Source organism: Arachis ipaensis, chromosome B1 (assembly GCF_059453495.1).
Source record: "Arachis ipaensis isolate K30076 ecotype BB chromosome B1, ASM5945349v1, whole genome shotgun sequence".
Taxonomy (NCBI): Eukaryota; Viridiplantae; Streptophyta; class Magnoliopsida; order Fabales; family Fabaceae; genus Arachis; species Arachis ipaensis.
Genome location: NC_142436.1, coordinates 15,470,065 through 15,490,234, shown reverse-complemented (window position 1 = coordinate 15,490,234; position 20,170 = coordinate 15,470,065). Strand labels below are relative to the sequence as shown.

At 33.8% G+C, this 20,170-nt stretch overlaps 3 protein-coding genes across 3 annotated transcripts; 1 reads left to right on the top strand and 2 right to left on the bottom strand.

Annotated features, from left to right (window-relative positions):
- Positions 1-9,110: 9,110 nt before the first annotated feature.
- LOC107616765 (pectinesterase-like) lies at positions 9,111-11,999 on the bottom strand. The gene is made up of 2 exons (XM_016318698.3): positions 10,976-11,999; positions 9,111-10,036 (listed from the first exon to the last, which is right to left on the bottom strand). Exons 1-2 carry the CDS (start codon positions 11,895-11,897, stop codon positions 9,345-9,347), a joined length of 1,614 nt encoding a protein of 537 aa, XP_016174184.1. The 5' UTR covers positions 11,898-11,999; the 3' UTR covers positions 9,111-9,344.
- A 2,320-nt stretch (positions 12,000-14,319) lies between these two features.
- LOC148575805 (uncharacterized) lies at positions 14,320-16,112 on the top strand. Its single transcript, XM_088502563.1, has 5 exons — positions 14,320-14,356; positions 14,837-15,306; positions 15,462-15,502; positions 15,602-15,704; positions 15,834-16,112. The coding sequence occupies exons 1-5, from the start codon at positions 14,320-14,322 to the stop codon at positions 16,110-16,112; spliced, it is 930 nt and encodes a 309-aa protein (XP_088358689.1).
- An 86-nt stretch (positions 16,113-16,198) lies between these two features.
- On the bottom strand, positions 16,199-17,602 carry LOC148575804 (serine/threonine-protein phosphatase 7 long form homolog). Its single transcript, XM_088502562.1, has 5 exons — positions 17,528-17,602; positions 17,211-17,389; positions 17,046-17,159; positions 16,841-16,928; positions 16,199-16,747 (listed from the first exon to the last, which is right to left on the bottom strand). Exons 1-5 carry the CDS (start codon positions 17,600-17,602, stop codon positions 16,199-16,201), a joined length of 1,005 nt encoding a protein of 334 aa, XP_088358688.1.
- Positions 17,603-20,170: the final 2,568 nt, after the last annotated feature.

Below are 20,170 nucleotides of genomic sequence, written 5' to 3'. Positions count from 1 at the left end.
CCTCTCCGGCCGCCTTGGCCGAGATGTTTTGAGCAGCAGCAGCCTTCTTCGCCTTCTTGTAGGCCTTCATGGAATCATTGTTTTTCGACCTCTCTGAAAATACAGAATCAACCATAATGATGAGTTACAACCTAGGAGAAGAAAAACTAAGAAACAAGTATAGAAACAAGTCAGACAATACCCAAAGCAGTTCGAACCAAAGATGGATCACTCAAAAATCTTTTTGTATCCAGATGGGGTGGTTCCCCCCACAAATCTTCAAGAACAACTACAAAATCCCGCTCAACCTCATTAAGCATCTCCCATGTATAACGAGGAACTCTCACATTCTTTTGCCACTCTAGAGAAAAAGCAGGCTCGTCATTCTCATCAAGAAAAAAGGGCGAACCCCCTCAACAGCACGGACTCGGAAGAAATAATTCTTAAAATCTTTAAAAGACTCATCGTACATGGCAAAAACTGTATGCCCCTGGGCCGATCTGAAAGAAACCCAGGAAGCTTTCTTTTTGGAAGAACCTCCAGGCTTGGCCGAGACAAAAAGATAGAGGAAAAGAGTTTGAGAAGGTGTTATGCCTAACTCTTGGCAAAGCAGTTGAAATATCTTGATAAACCCCTAGGAATTCAGATGAAGCTGGGATGGAGCAATGTTACATGACCACAACAAGTCGGTCTCGAAAGCAGTAAAAGAAAAAGTAACGTCCAACTGGCTGAAGAAATATTCATAGGCATAAAAGAAGGGACGCTCCCCCTCGACGGAAGTAGGAAAACAAGCCCTCTCATCAGAGTCAGGAGCTACAAGCTCATAATCCCTCTCCCGAGCACTGTTACCACAAATCCTATGACGTTTCCTCAGCTCTACACAAAATTCAGCGTCCACGACAGAGACACACATTAGGACAAGGGAGTCCAGCCAATCGGACATCCCCTCGGGAACTTTGGAAGACATCTCTACAACGTTATTGCGAGAAGACATGAGGCCAACTAATCCTACAAAAAGAAAAGAAGATTGGATTACTAAAAAATATCTCGGAGGAGGGGCAAAGCAACTCGACTAATATGATATAGACGAACAAACAGAAAAGGAAAATCCCAAGACTCAAACCAAAGTCCTGGGGCATCCTTTAGAGGCAGTGGCAAAGCAAGGTTTCAGAAAAAATCTACAGCTTACGTCCCGGCATTTCCTAAACAAGAAAAGAAGATTTCAAGTAGACAAACGTTTTGAAAAAGGGAAGTAAAAACACAAAAGTCATCTAAGCCACTATCTTTCTACAGTCTATCAGCAAAAAGCATTGTCGACATCAAAAATGCCAAGCAGAAAGTCATCAAAGACACAACCTTTTTCAGAATCAAACAAAAACCATCATCGAAAGCACAAGCAGAAACGGTGATAATATGCAAAAGCCCTAAAAGCATCAAGCAACAGGAAAGGCGAAAAAGTTCATACGAAAGACGAAGAAACTCCCAGAACACACAATACAACAGCAATTAGGCGCAACAAAAATAGAAAGATCCAAACTTTCTCCAAGCAAAATCAAAACTTCGCCACAAAATCAAAGCCAAAGCAACGAAAGAGAAAAGTAATTGCAAAATGGAACTAACCTGGAGAAATGAGAAGCTCCGGAAGAAGTAGAAAGGAAGGAATCGCTGGATCGCTGGAAGATACCGCAACGCAAGAAACGACAGAGATAGATAGAACGAAGGAGTTACAAAGTAAAAGGAAGAAGAGAAACCGTTTTTCTGAGGAAGCAAAATTCAAAATAAAACCAAGAGAAACGGGACAATTAATACCAATTAATGAAGGTATTAAACCCTCGCACGTTCCCTAGAACAAAGCGCTAATACAAAAACGCGCGTTTTTAGAGGAAAACGTTCTACATTCAAAAAGCTCTACAAAGAAAGGAATCGACAAAAGTGCTCGAGTTCGGCTTCGCTATAAAAAGTTCGAAGTCAAAAAACTCGACCTCAAAGCAGAAGACCGAGCTCAAGCAGGGGCACTGTTCATACCCTGGGTCGAGCTGTCCGACCCGAGATGTTTAGCGACATGGCGACCGACCTCTTCAGGTCCGACGATCCGATCTCTTCTTAAAGAGATCGGCCAAATCAACAGGAAAGCCCAATAAAGGGCCCAAATAGAGGAACACGACCCAAATCCAAAGGCAATCCAAGCCTATAGAGATAAAGACGGTTTCCTTGAAGATAAGCTGACTTCACCCAAAATAAGATAAGATAACTTATCTTATCAGAAAGGTCATCCCACACTACTATAAATACACTGGAGCACCCAGGTATAACTCATACTTTAATTCTACAAAAAACCTGTTAATACCCATGCTAACTTAAGCATCGGAGTCTCTTGCAGGTACCCTCCACCCTCCGGTGACCAAGGATCAGCAGTGCAGCCAGCCAACAAGTCAGACACGACAGCTCCGGCCACCTCTCACCAGCCGGACACATCGACACCAACCAGTATAAAATATCTCGACCGAGATCAATCTCCAGTTTCAAGTAACCCTCAGAACAATACTTATTTGTCCAAATATTAGGAATTAAAATAATACTATATTCTTTAATATAATGTGTATTTCTTTTTTATGATATTCTCCAATCCGTATAAATAAAAATTTAAACCTTTAATATTTATTTAAGTAGACTAATAAATTAATTACTATACAAACTAAATTGATTATATAGTTATACTTTAATATTAAAATTATTAGGCTTATTGGCTAAACTACTCAATAGAAAGGCCTAGTCTGTGTTCTATAGACAAAAGACGAGGCATGTTTCCTATATATACAAAAGGTGGGCCAGCTGTTCCATTGTGTGGATTAGTTTGGAATGGCTCTTAATTAGAAAGTACGGCATGACCAAAAAAAAAAAAATTAGAAAGTACGGAAAATGGTATGAATACGGAATATGATATGGAGACACGGAATATCTATAAAAATATAAAGTAATATTTAAAAAAATGGGTAAAAAACCATTATAAGCCAATGCCATTTAGAATTGACGTATATAAGCCAAACTGAAAATCGTTTCAATAATGCGCCAGATGTTATATTTATATAATTCGAACCAGTGTGGTTCGAACTGCATATGATAGTAATTCGAACCTGGGCAGTTCGAATTACCAGTTGATTGTTCTTCATAAATCGAACCAGGTTGGTTCGAACTAAGAATGCACCTAATTCGAACAAGGTTAGTTCGAATTACACACAGCACGCGTTTTCAAGTAATTCAAATTTGACTATTAAAAAATTAATAATTTATTAAAAAAATTTTATTAAAAAAATTATTAAAAAATTAATAATTAAAAAATTAAAAAATATATTTTATTTCATACATTAAAAAAAAGCTAACAAAATATTTAATTACGAGACTTTTTTAAAATATTTGTGATCTATCAATTCGAATTCCAGACAATACTCCTTTGTCCATTTTTAATAGCTCATGAATATTTTTTAATAAATTTTTTAATAAATTTATTTAAATTATACTACAAAAAATATTTTATCCTATGCAAAATAATTTAAAAAGAATGGCTTAAAAATGTTAGGAGTACTATAAAAATTTGTAATGTTCTAATAACTTAGGTAAATACATGCATGTACTCAAATTTTAAATAAAATACTCTACATAATCAATAATAATTTAGAAATGAAAGAAAATATTTTATTCCATATAAAACAATTAAAAAATATATTTTGTGAGAATAAAATATATTTCATAACATATTTTAAGCCATTTTTTTAAAAGATGTTATGAAAATGGCTTAAAAGATATATTTTATTCTAATACAAAATATTTTATAACATCTTTTAAGTCATTTTTTTAAAAAAATGACTTAAAAGATGTTAGGAGAATAAAATATATTTCATAACATCTTTTAAGTTATTTTTTAAAAAAATATATTTTATTCTAATACAAAATAATTTTATGCCATTTTTTAAGCTATTTTTTTAAAAAATGGCTTAAAAAATATTATAAAAATGGCTTAAAAGATATATTTTATTCTAATACAAAATATTTCATAACATCTTTTAAGCCATTTAAAAAAAATGGCTTAAAAGATGTTATGAAATATATTTTATTCTCACAAAATATATTTTTTAATTGTTTTGTATGGAATAAAATATTTTCTTTCATTTCTAAATTATTATTGATTATGTAGAGTATTTTATTTAAAATTTGAGTACATGCATGTATTTACCTAAGTTATTAGAACATTACAAATTTTTATAGTACTCCTAACATTTTTAAGCCATTCTTTTTAAATTATTTTGCATAGGATAAAATATTTTTTGTAGTATAATTTAAATAAATTTATTAAAAAATTTATTAAAAAATATTCATGAGCTATTAAAAATGGACAAAAGAGTATTGTCTGGAATTCGAATTGATAGATCACAAATATTTTAAAGAAGTCTCGTAATTAAATATTTTGTTAGCTTTTTTTTAATGTATGAAATAAAATATATTTTTTTTTAATTTTTTAATTATTAATTTTTTTAATAAATTTTTTTTAATAAATTATTAATTTTTTAATAGTCAAATTTGAATTATTTGGAAACGCGTGCTGTGTGTAATTCGAACTAACCTTGTTCGAATTAGGTGCATTCTTAGTTCGAACCAACCTGGTTCGATTTATGAAGAACAATCAACTAGTAATTCGAACTGCCCAGGTTCGAATTACTATCATATGCAGTTCGAACCATACTGGTTCGAATTATATAAATATAGCATCTGGCGCATTACTGAAACGATTTTCAGTTTGGCTTATATACGTCAATTCTAGATGGCATTGGCTTATAATGGTTTTTTACCCTAAAAAAATTGTAATAATTTTTTTATATTAAAATAGAAATTAATATTATTAAATATTTTTATTATTTTTTTAATTGTGTAAAGTATTTTAATTAATTTTTTATTTTAATAAATAATAATATATATTATTTTAAAACTCATTTCAAGAATATAAGTTAAGAATAAGATTGAACACGTCGACACATGATGGTATTTGGACGAATTTAAACTTGTCCAGAAAAGTATTAGTTTTTATTTATTTTTTGAGATATGGTTGGATATGAAAAGTACATGTATGTTGAACGAGTGTTAAATAAATATCATATTCGAAATGTGTTTAACATGTAGACATGACAACTCAACAAAATGTATGTGTTTTATAGACTTTTACATCTAAGACATTATGGTAAAAAGGAAAAATGACCACAAAAATCAATTTTTTAATAGATAACTAAATATTTATTTAAAAAAATAGATCATTTTATTTTTATTAATTCTTTAAAATAAATTATATACTTATTTTATTTTCTTTGCCAAAAACCTCGTCATCATATAGAATCAGTACCACTAGTTATCCTTTAAATTTGTCCTTTAAACAGCCTTTTGTTACATCAATTTAAAATAAAAAAATAAAACAAACACATCTAAATAGATTTTATATTTTTTAATTTAAAATTCAAATTCAAAAAATAGTTTCAAAATAATTAAAATCCAATAATTCAATTTTAAACATGTTAATCCCTAATATATCCCAAAACAAACCCCGAAGTAAAAACAACAGAGGCTTCATTCCATTAACCAATTCTAACACAAACCTAAAGCAAGCAACGCCTCGGATTCCTCCTCTGTCTCCGGTCTCTGCCCGCACTCTCCTCCTCCCACGTCGGTCTCCTCCCCTGCGCAGCTCTCACACATCGCACTCCTCCCCCTGTGCAGCTCCGTCACGCTGCGCTACTCCCTTTGCGCAGCTCTGTCGAGCCGCCTTTCTCCTCCACGCTGCTCCCTCCGCGCCGGAAACACTCATTGGGTATTTGGATGTGGCTGTGTTGATAATTTTTGTTCACTATTCTGTATGATTTGTAGTGCTTTCTCTCCCCTATCTTGTCCTTTTTTTTTCTGTTAATAAACGTGTTTATGCTGCTCTTGCTGGTTTTTTTTTTCTCAATTAATGAAAGGCATCATAATTTTGGATGTATTTATATTGTTCTTGTTTTTTTCTGATTAATTAAAGCATAATTTTGGATGTGTTTATGTTGTTTTTTTAATCTGGTTAATGAAAGGCTGTATAATTTTAAATGTGTTTATGTGTTTAATTGGAGTCAGCTGAGTTTGTAATCATGCTGTCGTAAAAGAATAATTACATTCTAGTTTTGTATGTGTAGATAATTTTTGTTCACTATTATGCATGATTTATAGTTCTCTGTCTTTTCATTCTTGTTTTCTATTTTTTTGGATTAATAAAACTCAACATAATTTTGGATGTGTTTATGTTGTTTTTTTTTATTAATTAAAAGCAGCATAATTTTAGATGTGTTTATATTGTTGTTTTTTTTATTCTGGTTACGAATGGTTGCATAATTTTGAATGGGTTTATGTGTTTAATTGGAGCCAGCTGAGCTTGTAATTAAATTGTCATGAAAGAATAATGATATTATAGTCTTGGATGTGTAGATAATTTTTGTTCACTATTCTGCATTATTTGTAGTGGTTTGTCTTCTCCTCTTTCTTTTTTATTTATTTATTTTTCGATTAATGAAAGACAACATAATTTTAGATGTGTTTATGTTATTTTTTATTTTTTTTCTCTATTAATGAAAGGTAACATAATTTTGGATATGTTTATGTTGTTCTTGTTTTATTTTTTTCTGATTAATTAAAGGCAACATAATTTTGAATGTGTTTGTGTTTAATTGGACCAACTGAGCTTATAATGATAATCTAGTTTTGGATGTGTAGATAAAATACTTATGAATTTTTTATATGAAGCAGAAAAACTTTACTATATGAGAGAACAATATGGTTAAGAAGTTAGGGATTTTTTAGTTGATAAAGTTTAAAATAAAAGTGGTTCCTTAAAAGTAGGAAATATGATTAATTAAAATAATAAAATATTAAATTTAAAGATTGAATAAAAACTGAATTTTATTGTACAAATAGCATTTTTTCATATAGAATTATCCCTTATATCCTGGTCAACTTTTCATCTATTTTATATCTTTTAAGTCTATGAAAAAAACTAAGCTGAAATGATGAGTTTTTTAATTTATGAAAAAATATTAAATGATATATATCTATATATATATATATTTTTTTTCTTATATTTAAATCAATACTAACTAATTTTTTAAATTTATCATCTAAAATTGCTCTTATTTATTTATTGATTAAATAAATTTTTATATTTAAGTTATTTAACCAACCAAATTCAATCAAGTTGTTATAATTTAATTCAACTCCACGCGCCACTACCTCTAACAACCTTTTGACTTAACGCACGACTATATATAACTGCCTTTTCTATGTGGATTTCGTATTTTTTTCAAATTTTTTCAGCATTTTCTGCATTTTATGTGTTCTCTTCCTTCTCTGCATTTTTTATATTCTCTTCGTTCTCTGCATTCTCTTTGTTTAGGATTAATGCTCTTTGATCTGATTTGAAGATTTAGATCATTTTTTTTTAAATCAAGTTATGAAATTAGGTTTGAACATGTATTTTATTTTCGAAGACAATGAATGTTGCAACTTGACACTGTCAGTTGAACAAGGACGAATTGGATTATTATTTTGAAACGACTCAAGTGGATGAGGTTTGGTTCGAATTTTGTTAATGTAGTTCGTTAGTGTATTTGATGCTCTTGTAGTTGAATAATTTCGTTTTTGTTTGTAAAAATTGGTGTTCATGGTTGAATGTTTGAATTTGAATGTAATGTAGGATTTTTTTTCCGTTCAATATGTTTTTGTTTCTAATTTCGGTGTATTTGAAAAGACATTTTTGTTTAATCAGGAATAATTTTCGGTGTTTTTCAGTTTTTCTGTGATGTTGATAAATTGTTTGTGTCAAAAGATTAGGATGACTTTTAACACACTTGAAGAAGAAGCTATTGCTGTTTTTTTCTCCCCTTCTCTTTTTTCCTCATTTTTCTCTTTCATTATTGTTATTGTCGTCATCGTTGTCTTCTTTATAAAACAGTTTAAATTTAAAATGCATTAAAATTTCTTAATCATGACGACATACAAACGAATTCGGTTTAAAACAAGTTCATACTAAAAGGACACCTTATTTAAATCCATAATGCATCACAATTAATTAATGATGACAGCATACATACAAACTTAGCTTAAAATAAGTTCAGACAAAAAATGTACTTTATTTAAATCTAAAATGCATCGAAATTACTTAATGATGACAAAATACAAACAAACTCAATTCAAAACAAGCATAAACCAAAAGTTTACCTTATTTAAATTCAGAATGTATCAAAATTACTTAATGATAACTCAAAACTCCTCCTCTTTCTTCTTTTTTTTTTTTTTTTATGATTACCATCTTTTTCTTCTTTTCTTTTTTATTTTTCTTTTTATTTTATCTTTTCAGTTACTCTCTTGTCAAATAAAGAAGAAAAAGAAATACATAGTGATGCAAAATCACTAGAAAGAAGAGGAGGGAAAAAAACGCAGCAACAACAATAAGAACGACGATGAAAAGGAAACACGCGAAGAAAAATAAAGAACCCGAAAAAAAAGAGGACGAACGCGAAGAAGAAGAAGGATGAGAAGAAAAAGGAGGAGAAATATGAAAAAAAGAGGGAAAAGAAAAAGGAAGAAGAGAGGAACATGAGAATTGTTTTATGTAGTTAGAGTCTATATTCATGCTCCACTAATAAAACTAATTTTTTGTGGATTTGAACCAATTTAATTAGACTTGATTATCAAAAAAGACACTTGAATGTATATTATAACGGTCCCGCTATGTTACCAACAGCATATCTGCCAATTTCTGCTAACTCTTATTTATAACTGTGTTTCATGGAAGTGTCTTCATGGATGTGTCTAATAAAAATGTCTTTTTTATGGTTGTATTTAATAGAAGTGTCTTTATAGATATATTTTCTGGATATGTCTCTTTATATATGTATTTAAAATATAATAATTAATTATTGTTGGCAATAAGTTTGCAGATAATATGTTGGTCTATACTTTTTCATATTATAACTATTATTGATTATCATCATTAACTTTTCCAATTGAATTTGGTTAATCTCTAATCAATCTGAATTATCAAAATAATCAGAATCAAATATTCATTGTGGAGATATAAAATTTCTTTGAATAAGTATATAATTACAAATTTAGTGAAATTAAATTGAAGACTTTCAACCTACAACAAATTAATCCTATACACATTTTCCCAATCACTCCCCTGTCCTAAGGGAACACAAATTTGAACTAACACTATAGACAGAGAGACACCCAACACACACCCACAACTAATGAAATTAAAGTACACAACAATTTGAAAGATTGATAATAAATTCACAAGTTCAAAGGCCAGTTTCAAACGGAACACCAGTCCCAGGAATCCACGATCCACCATCCAAGAAATTAGCAACAGTAAATTTCAAAGCCTCAGTAGGGTTGGTAATAACATGAAAGCCAGGCCATTTAACCCTCCCTGCAGTGTTAGCACCAGCTCCAATATTCATATACTCTCCATAATACAATGTATTCAAGGCAAAGCTTCCCGCCCATGGCATCCACCCTGCCGGTTGAATCAAACCGTCCAGGCTACTCTTGACCACCACCGTTCTTGAGTACTTCTGCCACGGCCGGCCGAGGAAGCACTTGACAGATCCCTGAACTGGCTTCAGATCTGAAGCCGCCATGATACGGCAGTTGTGGATGACAATGCCGGTGTTCTCGTTGGGATCGGTTCTCCCTTGTGCTGTCACTGCGTTCTGTTGCTTACTCATTGGTTTTCTCAAGAAGATGTTGCAGTTTTGGAAGAGGGCGACGGCGTCACCAAAGATGAAGTCTATGGTGCCGTAGATGTCGCAGTCGCGGTAGAATTGGCGTTGGGAAAGGACGTATAAGGTGTCTTGGTAGCCTCTGAAGCTACACCGATAGAACACGGAGTGATCAGAGCTGGAAAGAAGTGCCACCGCTTGGTGCTTCTGTGGCCCAGCACTGTTCTCAATTGTCAGGTCCCTGGCGATGAACCCATCACTCGACACCGCTGAATCAAAGTCAAGCCACAAAGTAACGTTACTTCAAAGCATCAACTTACTCTAAATTACTCTGAACGGAAGAAGCTAGTAATGTTTAATAAAATTTACAAAAATGCTATTTTTACGTTAAAATTAGTTACTAAAATAAGTTATTAATATATTTATATATAAATATATGTAGTTTAATTTATTTTTAATGTGTATTTATATTTTAATATGTATTTTATACTGATAACTGACTTTGATGATTAATTTTAATATATATAGCATTATATTACTCTAAACTTTACCTATGATAAAATTTAGTGAAAATTCAAGTAAAATATTTTTTTTACGAATTTAATAATTAAATAATTTTATTTATTTAATTAAATTATTATTTAATAATTTTTAATTATCAACTTCACATAGTATAATTTTTATATAAAATTATAAATTTAATAATAATTAATATTTTAATATTTAATTAATATAAAATAATTATATATATATTTAATTACGTAACATTATACCAATTACATTTTTATACGAGCTATGTAATCATTCCAAAAAATAAATATAATTAAATAATTATTATAAAACTATCATCAATTATTTTCAACTTGAATAATATATATATATTTCTTACTTTATATATAAAAGAAAGAAGTTAGTAAGCCTATTGTGATAAGTTATAGCGGCTTTCTCAAAGGAAATTAACATTATTTATTAAAAATAATAATAATTTAGTACAATAATTAATAATATATATAATAAGTATAGAAAACTAAATTTTTTAAATAATTAATATTAATTAATTTTTTATTATAAAATTATTTTTTAATTTTTATTCTTTTAAAAAAAATTAAAATTTAAGATTTAAAAGTTAAAAATAATCGGAAAAATAGTGTGAACTCTATAAGAATTAATGAAATAAGAAGAAGATGATATTGATATAGGGTACTTACTAAAAGTAGCTGAACCAACAGTGGTGGAGCCGTCTTGATAATTCTTGCTACCCGTAATAATGGTAGCTCCAATACCATCCCCAAACATCATCAAATTCTTTATACCTCCCTTTATGTTCACACTCTCCCGGTAAACACCAGCTTTCACGTACACAACCACTCGACCATTCTTACTCACCCTACCCGCCGCCGCCACGCCCTCCGAAACACTCTTGTAATTCCCACTCCCGTCCTGTGCCACCACAATGTCCGCCTTCGGTGCCGCCGTTCCCGGCAAAGCCTGAAGAAGCCTCCTGTCGGAAGGAGATAGCCACTCTGGGAAGCCATTAAAGGAAAGCAATTTTCGACCGCCGCCAACAACCGGGTCTTTTGGTAACGAAGTCAAGGACGTTAATGTATTGCTAATGGCCAAAGAGTTGCTCAGCAACTTGGATAAGTTGCTTGAAATGGATGGAAAGTAGTTTAGGTAGTGAGATGAAAGGTTAGAATCAAGAAAACCGTTTTGGCATGTTTGTTGATTCGCAATAGAAGCACTTTGCCATGTTAACCTGTCGTTTAGATTGTTTGAGCTCATTGAACGGTTGAGCTGATAGATTGTATTCTCATAGAGTTCCAAACAATCTTCCCATGCGGACTTGGCTCTCTTGTCTTTGAAATCGTTGGATTCCATGGTTGATGAGACAAGTTTGTGTGCTACTATTGCTTGGTCCCTGGTGACCTTAAGGGCCAGGTCATGGAAGGAATAATAAGAAGAGGAAACATCACTTGATGATGATGAAATTGAATAATTGGTAGTGCCAATGTAATGGTTACAAAGAGTGGGATATGGAGTTTGATTGCATGATAACTTATCAGTGCCATGCACAATAATGAAGAGAGAATAAAAGGCTAAAATAATGTATGCAATGACCAAGTTGCCCATTATGAAAATGAAATGACCAATAGGTTCTATTTGTATAATAATAAGGCAACCTAGATAGGTAGCAATGAGAGAATTATATTCTTAGCTTTGTATATATTTGGATTATTGTTGAATGCTGATGAATGAAAAGTGCCAATGAAGATGTGCTATTTATAGGCCAAAAAGGTATGGGTAATTCTTATTTGTGAGTGATACAATACAGTTGAGGTATTAATGTGGGTTTTGTATTTTCTAAAGTTGTTGACTAACCTATTTAAGGGCAATGTGGATTAAGTTCTATCTACGTGTCAATTAAAATTAATAAAAAAAAGAGTATAGTAGTTCATATGGAAAATAATAAAAATTAAATAAAGTATGGTTTAATTTGGTTTTTCAAAACCTAATTGTTTGGTATAATTATTCTATATAGTACTTTTATTCTATATATAACATAGTTAATTTAAGTTATAGCCACGTTTTATTTTTGAATATCAGAACAACTATTTTTAAATAGCATTTTTGTTTTACATACATATTAGAATGTATAGATTAAAATAGTAGCTAGATAAATATTTAGTTGAATTCATAATGGGAAGACTTTTTAGTATTGCTTATCCGCCATAGTAATGTCATGCTAGGAGTTTAAACATTAATTATAAATATATAATTAATTAGTATTTAGGAAAAGAAAATTAATTACAATCTAACTTAATTTTGACAGGTGCAAGCTAAGCTAATGCTAAACAAAAATAATTATATTTTAAATTTATTTTGAAGCGTACGTGCAGTGCAAGCTAGGCCACCAGAAAATATGTTATTGTATGTCGAGAATTTTCTTGGACGTCATATTTCAAAACAAAGTTGACGTGATGCATGCATTTATTAAGAATGATAATAGCCCCTCCACGAAGCTTAGCTTTCTATTTTATAGTTGTTATTATCAGTTTTGGAGGATAGACAACAAACTTTAATGGGTATGCAAATCAGTTCTTTCGGGTTGGAGTCACCTTGGTTATTTGCAGTTAGAATCTCTTATAATTGGTAGCGTTCTTGAGTTGAATAATGATATGCCAAATTATATATAGCTCTTATCCGGCAAGATGAAATGAGTTCTAACCGTTTTGTTAGGGAAACGGAGAGACATTGCAACAAACGGATCCAGAAATGTTGGAAATTAAAGGAGAGTCGTATTAAAAAAAATATTACATAATTAAATAAGCATTATTAAAACATGTAAAATTATAAAGAATTCAAAGGCTGCAAGGACTAACTCCCACCATATTTACATGGGTATGTTACTAATGTATATGTGTATGTGTTCGTATGGATTTTCAAGTCGTCTATTTTCTTTCAGTAAAAATACACAATTCAAACCCAAGATCAATTGGTTAATATTCTTATGGTTCTGCATATTGGAAATTAAAATAAGTATTTGGGAATACTATTAACTCTTAAGAGGTTAAAGAGAGTTATTTTCAACTATATTAAAAACAAGGTCAGTGAAAAATAAGTTCTACTTTCTCCTAGTAGTAGCTAGCATATCATTGTAGCTCTATTTCATCCAATAGTCTACTACAAACTTGAATATAGAATTGAAGAGAGAAATTCTTTATTATTTTATTATTGGCCTATTTTTGGCACTGTATATTATAGTTTGTTTATTCATAAAACTAGTTGTTTATGATCTCTTTTTGAGATAAAAAATATAGTAGAAGAGTGTTTAGAATCAAATGCTTTATTCATTAAATTTTTATAGAATTGGGTGTTTATTATAAAATAATTTTTTCAGTTGAACCACAGTTGAACTAGTTGAATCAATGAATCAGTAAATCAATAATTAGAGCAATTCGATGATCGGTCTAAGTTTTCAGTACATTGGATGAAATAGAGCTAGCAACAAATCTATATTGACAGATCTAGAAAATAAAAAATGAATTAGTCTTCAATAAAAAACGAAAGAAGTCTTATATGTGTGTTGAAGTGGTCCATCAATCCATACAAGAAAGAGGAAGAAGCTGAGCTGGTATTTTTCGTAAGAGAGAAGACAATGAAACTGTTTCTGTGAAAATAAGGAAGTTACTCCTCCAACTCAATATAATTTAATTACATTTGAACCTTGACCTTTGTTGGATCATTTCCAATTGGGAAATGCTAGGGGACAATAATTGGGTAAAAAACCTAATTGCGCCAAGGGGAGGACAAAATAACGCAAATCAACCAAACCAAATTCTCATTCATCAATCAACCAAACAATACTTTAATGTAATTTGAATCAATAAAATTCGAATTAGATTTACACATAGTTCGAATTGACATAACTCGAATTATTCGAAACCATTGCTTACACATAATTCGAATTAAGTCGTTACGAATTATAAAATCATAATTCGAATTGTATCAATTCGAATTACTAGCATGGCGTGGTTAAGGAGGAAGTTCGAATATGCTTGATTCGAATTACTTGGGTTTGGTAGTTAAAGGTAATTCGAATTGACTTGATTCGAATTATGTATATATAGTTCGAATGATGATGATTCGAATTACTGTGAAGCAGAGCTCTATATATATGATATGAACGTGAGTTGCTCTCAATAGAGGGGTCAAATAGCTAGTGAGGATAGTTTTCTAGTGTTGGTTCACCACAGAGGATCGATTAAGAGAAAAACTCGATCCGGTGTGAAGTTCACCGATAAGGATCCTCTCTGTATTATCGTGAGGCCTACGACGAGCAATGATGATCTTGTTAGCTCTGTACTGCTGAAACTTAGTCTGAAAGGTGTGAAAAGGGTTAAGAAGTTTTTCTATCGCATTCCAACCACGGTGCTCCAAGATACCGTGAAGTATGATTGTTTCACGATCGGGAGTGATGAGGACTTGCAGGTCATGTTTCATTGTCGCCGGCAGTTTCCCGAGGTGAGGACACCAGAGCTGTTAGCAAAGTTGGTTGATGTGGTATCCAGCTCGGGGTTCGAACCGGAATACGCACACTTTAGCCACGGTGGCCGGTTCTAGCTCGAGACCTGCCGTTGCTTCTTCCTCCGTCCCTGCGTACGAGCCACCGATCCAGCCTGTCGCATCCCCTTCGTTCGCTGTTGATCTCAGCGGCAATGTTGGCGAGGAGGTTGGTACAGGGGAACATCTTCCAACCTCAGTACAGTGTGCTACATCGGCTGGTGTTGGAGACGGATTGTTTGATGATCCAGATGACGATGATGTTGAGCCGGATATGATTGCTGATGACAGTGGCGATGATCTCGGAGTGAGTGACCCGAGAGGGGCTGCAGGTGGATCTAGCTCTGGCAAACAGCAGTACCCACCCCATTTTTCATCATTGGACCTGGATGCCATGAGGCAGGATGGGCTTCCAGGGCAGCCTGCTGGATTTGGCGCTAGAGATGCGGAAGGGACTGTTGGTATGACAGAGTTCCAGGTTGGTCAATAATTTCAGGATAAAGATGAGGCCTGTTGAGTGTGAAGACTTACAGCATCCTCTGAGGGGTACAGTACAAGGTGGTTGAGTCTGACTATCGCCGGTATGTAGGAAAGTGTTCTGAGTTTGGGAATGGGTGCACATGGTTGATTCAGTTGAGTCTCCGGCAGCGCAAGGGCATCTGGGAAGTAAAACGGTACAACAGACCGCATACGTGTCTCGCCACCTCTATCTCCAGCGACCATAGGAGTTTGGATTATCATGTGATAGCGACATTCATTATGCCAATGGTTAGGGCTGATGCATCCGTCAACATCAAGGTGCTCCAAAATGCCACGGCCGCACACTTTGGGTTCAGGCTGACGTATAGGAGGGTCTGGATGGCGAAGCAGAAGGCTGTTGCCGTCATCTATGGTGACTGGGATGAGTCATACAATGAGCTCCCTAGGTGGGTGTTAGGAGTCCAGTTGACCATGCCTGGTACTGTTGCAGTCCTTAGGACTAGCCCTGTTTGAGTCGGGGGACAGCTGGATGAGTTTCAGGCTTATTTTCATAGGCTGTTCTGGACGTTCCCACCTTGTGTAGAGGCATTCCGTCATTGCAAGCCGTTGGTGAGTATCGACGGCATCCATCTATATGGCAAGTATGGGGGAACGTTACTTGTGGCCATTGCACAGGACGGGAACTCCAACATACTCCCTGTGGCATTTGCACTAGTCGAGGGTGAGAATGCTGAGTCGTGGTCCTTCTTTCTATCCCACCTCCTCCAGCGGCATCCTCACCACGATCAGGCTGATCCTGCCTAGGAGCACCCCCTCCTCCTACCTCCACGCCCTCGTCGTCGACCACCACCCCTACCGGCCTCATCACCCTCCTCCATAGCCTGGTCGAGCTACCTCCACTCACGCTGGCTACGCCGTGTCCCAGCTCGAGCTCTCCTCTCAACCCGACGCCTGTCTGGAACGTCGTCAACTCGGTCCATATCAGGTACTCGGCCAACACCCCTCTGCGTCGCCTCAACCGGAATGGGAATACCTCTCGGATCCCCCAAATACATCTTAGGTGACAAGAATCTCTTTTCGTGCTGATGCCACCAGTCCAAGAACTCATGTGACGGTCCCGAGTCAGCAACAATGTCGAACTGTAAAACGTGATCCACACGTGACTCCCAGTGAAGATGCCAACGCTGTAAATGGGAAGGGAACCAACGATCACCTCCTCTCCCGTCCTTCGACATCAAGAAGTCGATGTTCAGGGCGGGATGCGGGGGAGACTGTACGCCACCGAACTGAGGTAACACTCTGTCAACCTGATGCCACTCAACCACTGCAAAATATATCAGGGACGTCACACACCGCCATAACATCGTATGACGAGGCTCCAAGACCTTCGAATGGACAACCTGAAGAACGTCGGGAGTGCTATAGGGCATCCATATAAACTGAAAAAAGCAAATCAAATCCATTTGATTTAATCGTTAGACCATATAAACTCATAAAACCACTAACTACACATAGGTGCTCAGCGTACTTACATCCCTAGCCTGTAACATGTCGATCCTCAGTCGAGCCATCTGCACCCGAGGCCCCTTTTCGCTAACCCCAGGATTGTAACCTGACCACCTGCATAGGAATTTAAACATGGTAGTGCATTCATGAATGATTCTATAAGGCATGAAATTGCATGCGAAACTGAAAATAAATAACATAAAGATGAATAGTAGACTACAATAGTGGTACCTCGAGGCAAGGGGCCAGCTAAACGCATCATACCCACCAGGGCGAAAACCAGGAAACCGCCAAAATATCCAAGACTGAAGTAACTGTAACGGCCCAGCTAACTTCACGACATGTCTGTTAGCCACTCAGCACATGCACCAGTACAACCATGCTAGTGCCGCCGACCCCCAACTGTAGCCACCCATCTCCTCAAGCCTAGCCACGAAGGGTAGCCATCTGATGTGAATACGATTGCCGGACTTGTCGGCAAATAGCTGGGTGCCCAACAACATCATGATATAGGCACGGGCAAAGCGCCTAACTGTCTCCTCATCGACCCCGTCGGGGCACTCTCCAAAAGTCTCCTGGAACCAGGTGCAGTTCACTGCGAACTTCTGAATTTTGTTTGCGGGAGGTAACACACCGAGCAACTCCTGGAACCACTGCCAAGCTGACCGGCCACCCTCTATGTATACGTGGAAGTCTGTCAGTCAACCACTGACGTAATGTCCGTCCACTAGCAACCCTAACTGGTACGAGACGTCCTGAAGTGTGATGGTGCACTCTCCGAACGGCATGTGGAACGTGTGGGTCTCCGGCCGCCACCGCTCCACGAATGCACTCACAAGGGGCTCATCTAATCGGAATCATCTGTCGTTTAGTCTCGCAAGATGGTATAATCCGGCCATCTGCAAGTACGGAACGTACCTCTCATCAAGACGCATCCCCTGCTGCCGCCGCATGCTCAATATGCAACGCCGGGGCTGCGCATTACATGAACCGCATAATTAGAAAGCGTTAAAATACCACTAACATATACAATTCATGCCGTAAAGAACCAACAAAGTAATCATGCAATACAAGATATATTAAACCAGTAACCAAAATTGCATACGTAAACCGCAAACATACATCGGTTCTAAAACCACAAGGAAAAGAAAACGTAGTAAAACACTGGCAAAACCGCATCATAGAACCGCATCCAAGAAACCTCTAACATAACCCACATGCAAATCCACTAGAGAAACGAACATGCAAAACCACTCAGTTAACCACCTACAATACCACCAACCTAAACCGCTGACATAAACCGCTAAAATAAACCATCGACAAAACCACTTGCATAAACCACTAACACTAACATAAACCACTATTTTAAACCACTAACAAAAACCACTAACATAAACCACTATCCTAAACCACTAACAAAAACCACTCTCGTAAATCACTATCATAAACTACTAAAAAAAACCACTATCATAAACCGCTATCATCAACCACTATCATAAACCACTATCATAAAATACTATCAAAAAAAATATCAGAAACTACTAACCTCGTCGTTGATCACCCCGGCGATATGAGCAACTCCATCCAAACGATAAAGTCTCCCCGGATCGTCCCCCATCGCCTGAATATGCCGCTCCAATCTTTGTCGGCCCGATTCTTGGTCGTTTTCTCTGGGATTTTGTGGGGTATGAGAATGCAAAAGTGATTCGAATGACCTTGGTTTGAACTCCTTATATAGGCGAAATCCGTGTAATTCGAATCAACTCGATTCGAATTACCTAATGAAACGAAAATCAAGTAATTCGAATCAATATGATTCGAACTCCCTATGTGTCACGTGCTCCATGTAATTCGAATTACTCACAAAGAGTGCCATGCATGATTCGAATTAAGTCAATTCGAATTACGTTGAACTGAAGTTCGAATCTTATTGATTCGAATTACATTATAATTCCCTTTGGTAGATACCTGAACGAGAATCTCATTTGGCTAATTTGCGTTATTTTGTCCTCCCCTTGGCGCAATTAGGTTTTTTACCCTAATTTTGTTGAACAATATGAACAACTACCAATCAAATAAAAACACACTACACCTCCAAATTAAACCTCTAAATTTTAATATTAAAATAACCATTCGTACACTAGTAAAATGAACATCTAATATATCTATTGTTTACATTGTTTAATATTTTCATTGTTTACCTATACTTTTCCTTTTCAATTATGCCCCTGTGTGTAATTTTTAGTGGAACATTTATTACATCAATGACATATTATCTTTGATAAAAAAAAATGTTCACATACTCTTTAATATGATCTTAGAGTGATCAAAGTGCTTAACTTGAGAATATTTGAAAAAAAAAATAAAAAATATATTTAAATATTTAAATTTTTTGTTATTTAAATTATTTTTTAATTTAAAAAGACTTGATGAAAAAAATATATTTAAAGGTCTTAGATAATTGACTTTTGAGTTGAGAATGGTTAAGAAATTTAATATAAATATTATCTTGTATCATTAGTTGATATAGTGAAAATTAAATCTTAACTATGTTGGAAAATTGACCGCGTTGTTAATCTTCGTGCTATTTGTGTCTAAGTGCAAAGATGATGAAGAGAGAATGAGAAGAAATGGATTTTTTTTAAAAATAAATATTTTAAATATTTTATTTAGATTATAGATAATTTGGATGACACAATTTATTTTTTATATCCTATTACTTATCTTGTTTACAGTGTAAATAATTTAATTATGAATATCTCGTTTATATTATAAACGAGATAAAACACATACATCTCTGAAAATATTACGGGTATATGCATGTTTAGTGATGGACCCAAAAAATTTTAGAAGTGGGGACAAAAATATATATATTAAAATAAATTTTATTGAATATTGTTAATTATACTAAAAATATAATTGAGATATAAAAATTAAGAAGAGTTAGTGAATATTTTTATTCTTAAAATACGATTTATTATATATAATTTATAAAAATATTTTTTTATTTCTAAAAATTGATCTTAAAATATTTTAATTAAATTATAAAGAATTTTTCATCCTTACTAATTTTATTTTTATTAACTTTTATATACATTAAATGATAAAATATTGAATCAATTGGTACATTAGTATCTATTAATATACTAGTATTTATAATTTGAAACTAAAATTATATATAAATACAAAAAAAAATTAAATTTATATATGAAAAGTATGTTTATATCAAATAATAAAAATTTAATTTATAATTATTTTCTATTTGTTTAAATAATTAAAATTTTTATATGTTTTTTAATTTAATTTTAATATACTGTCAGATTAAAAATTTTATGTATCTATTTAATTATATATTA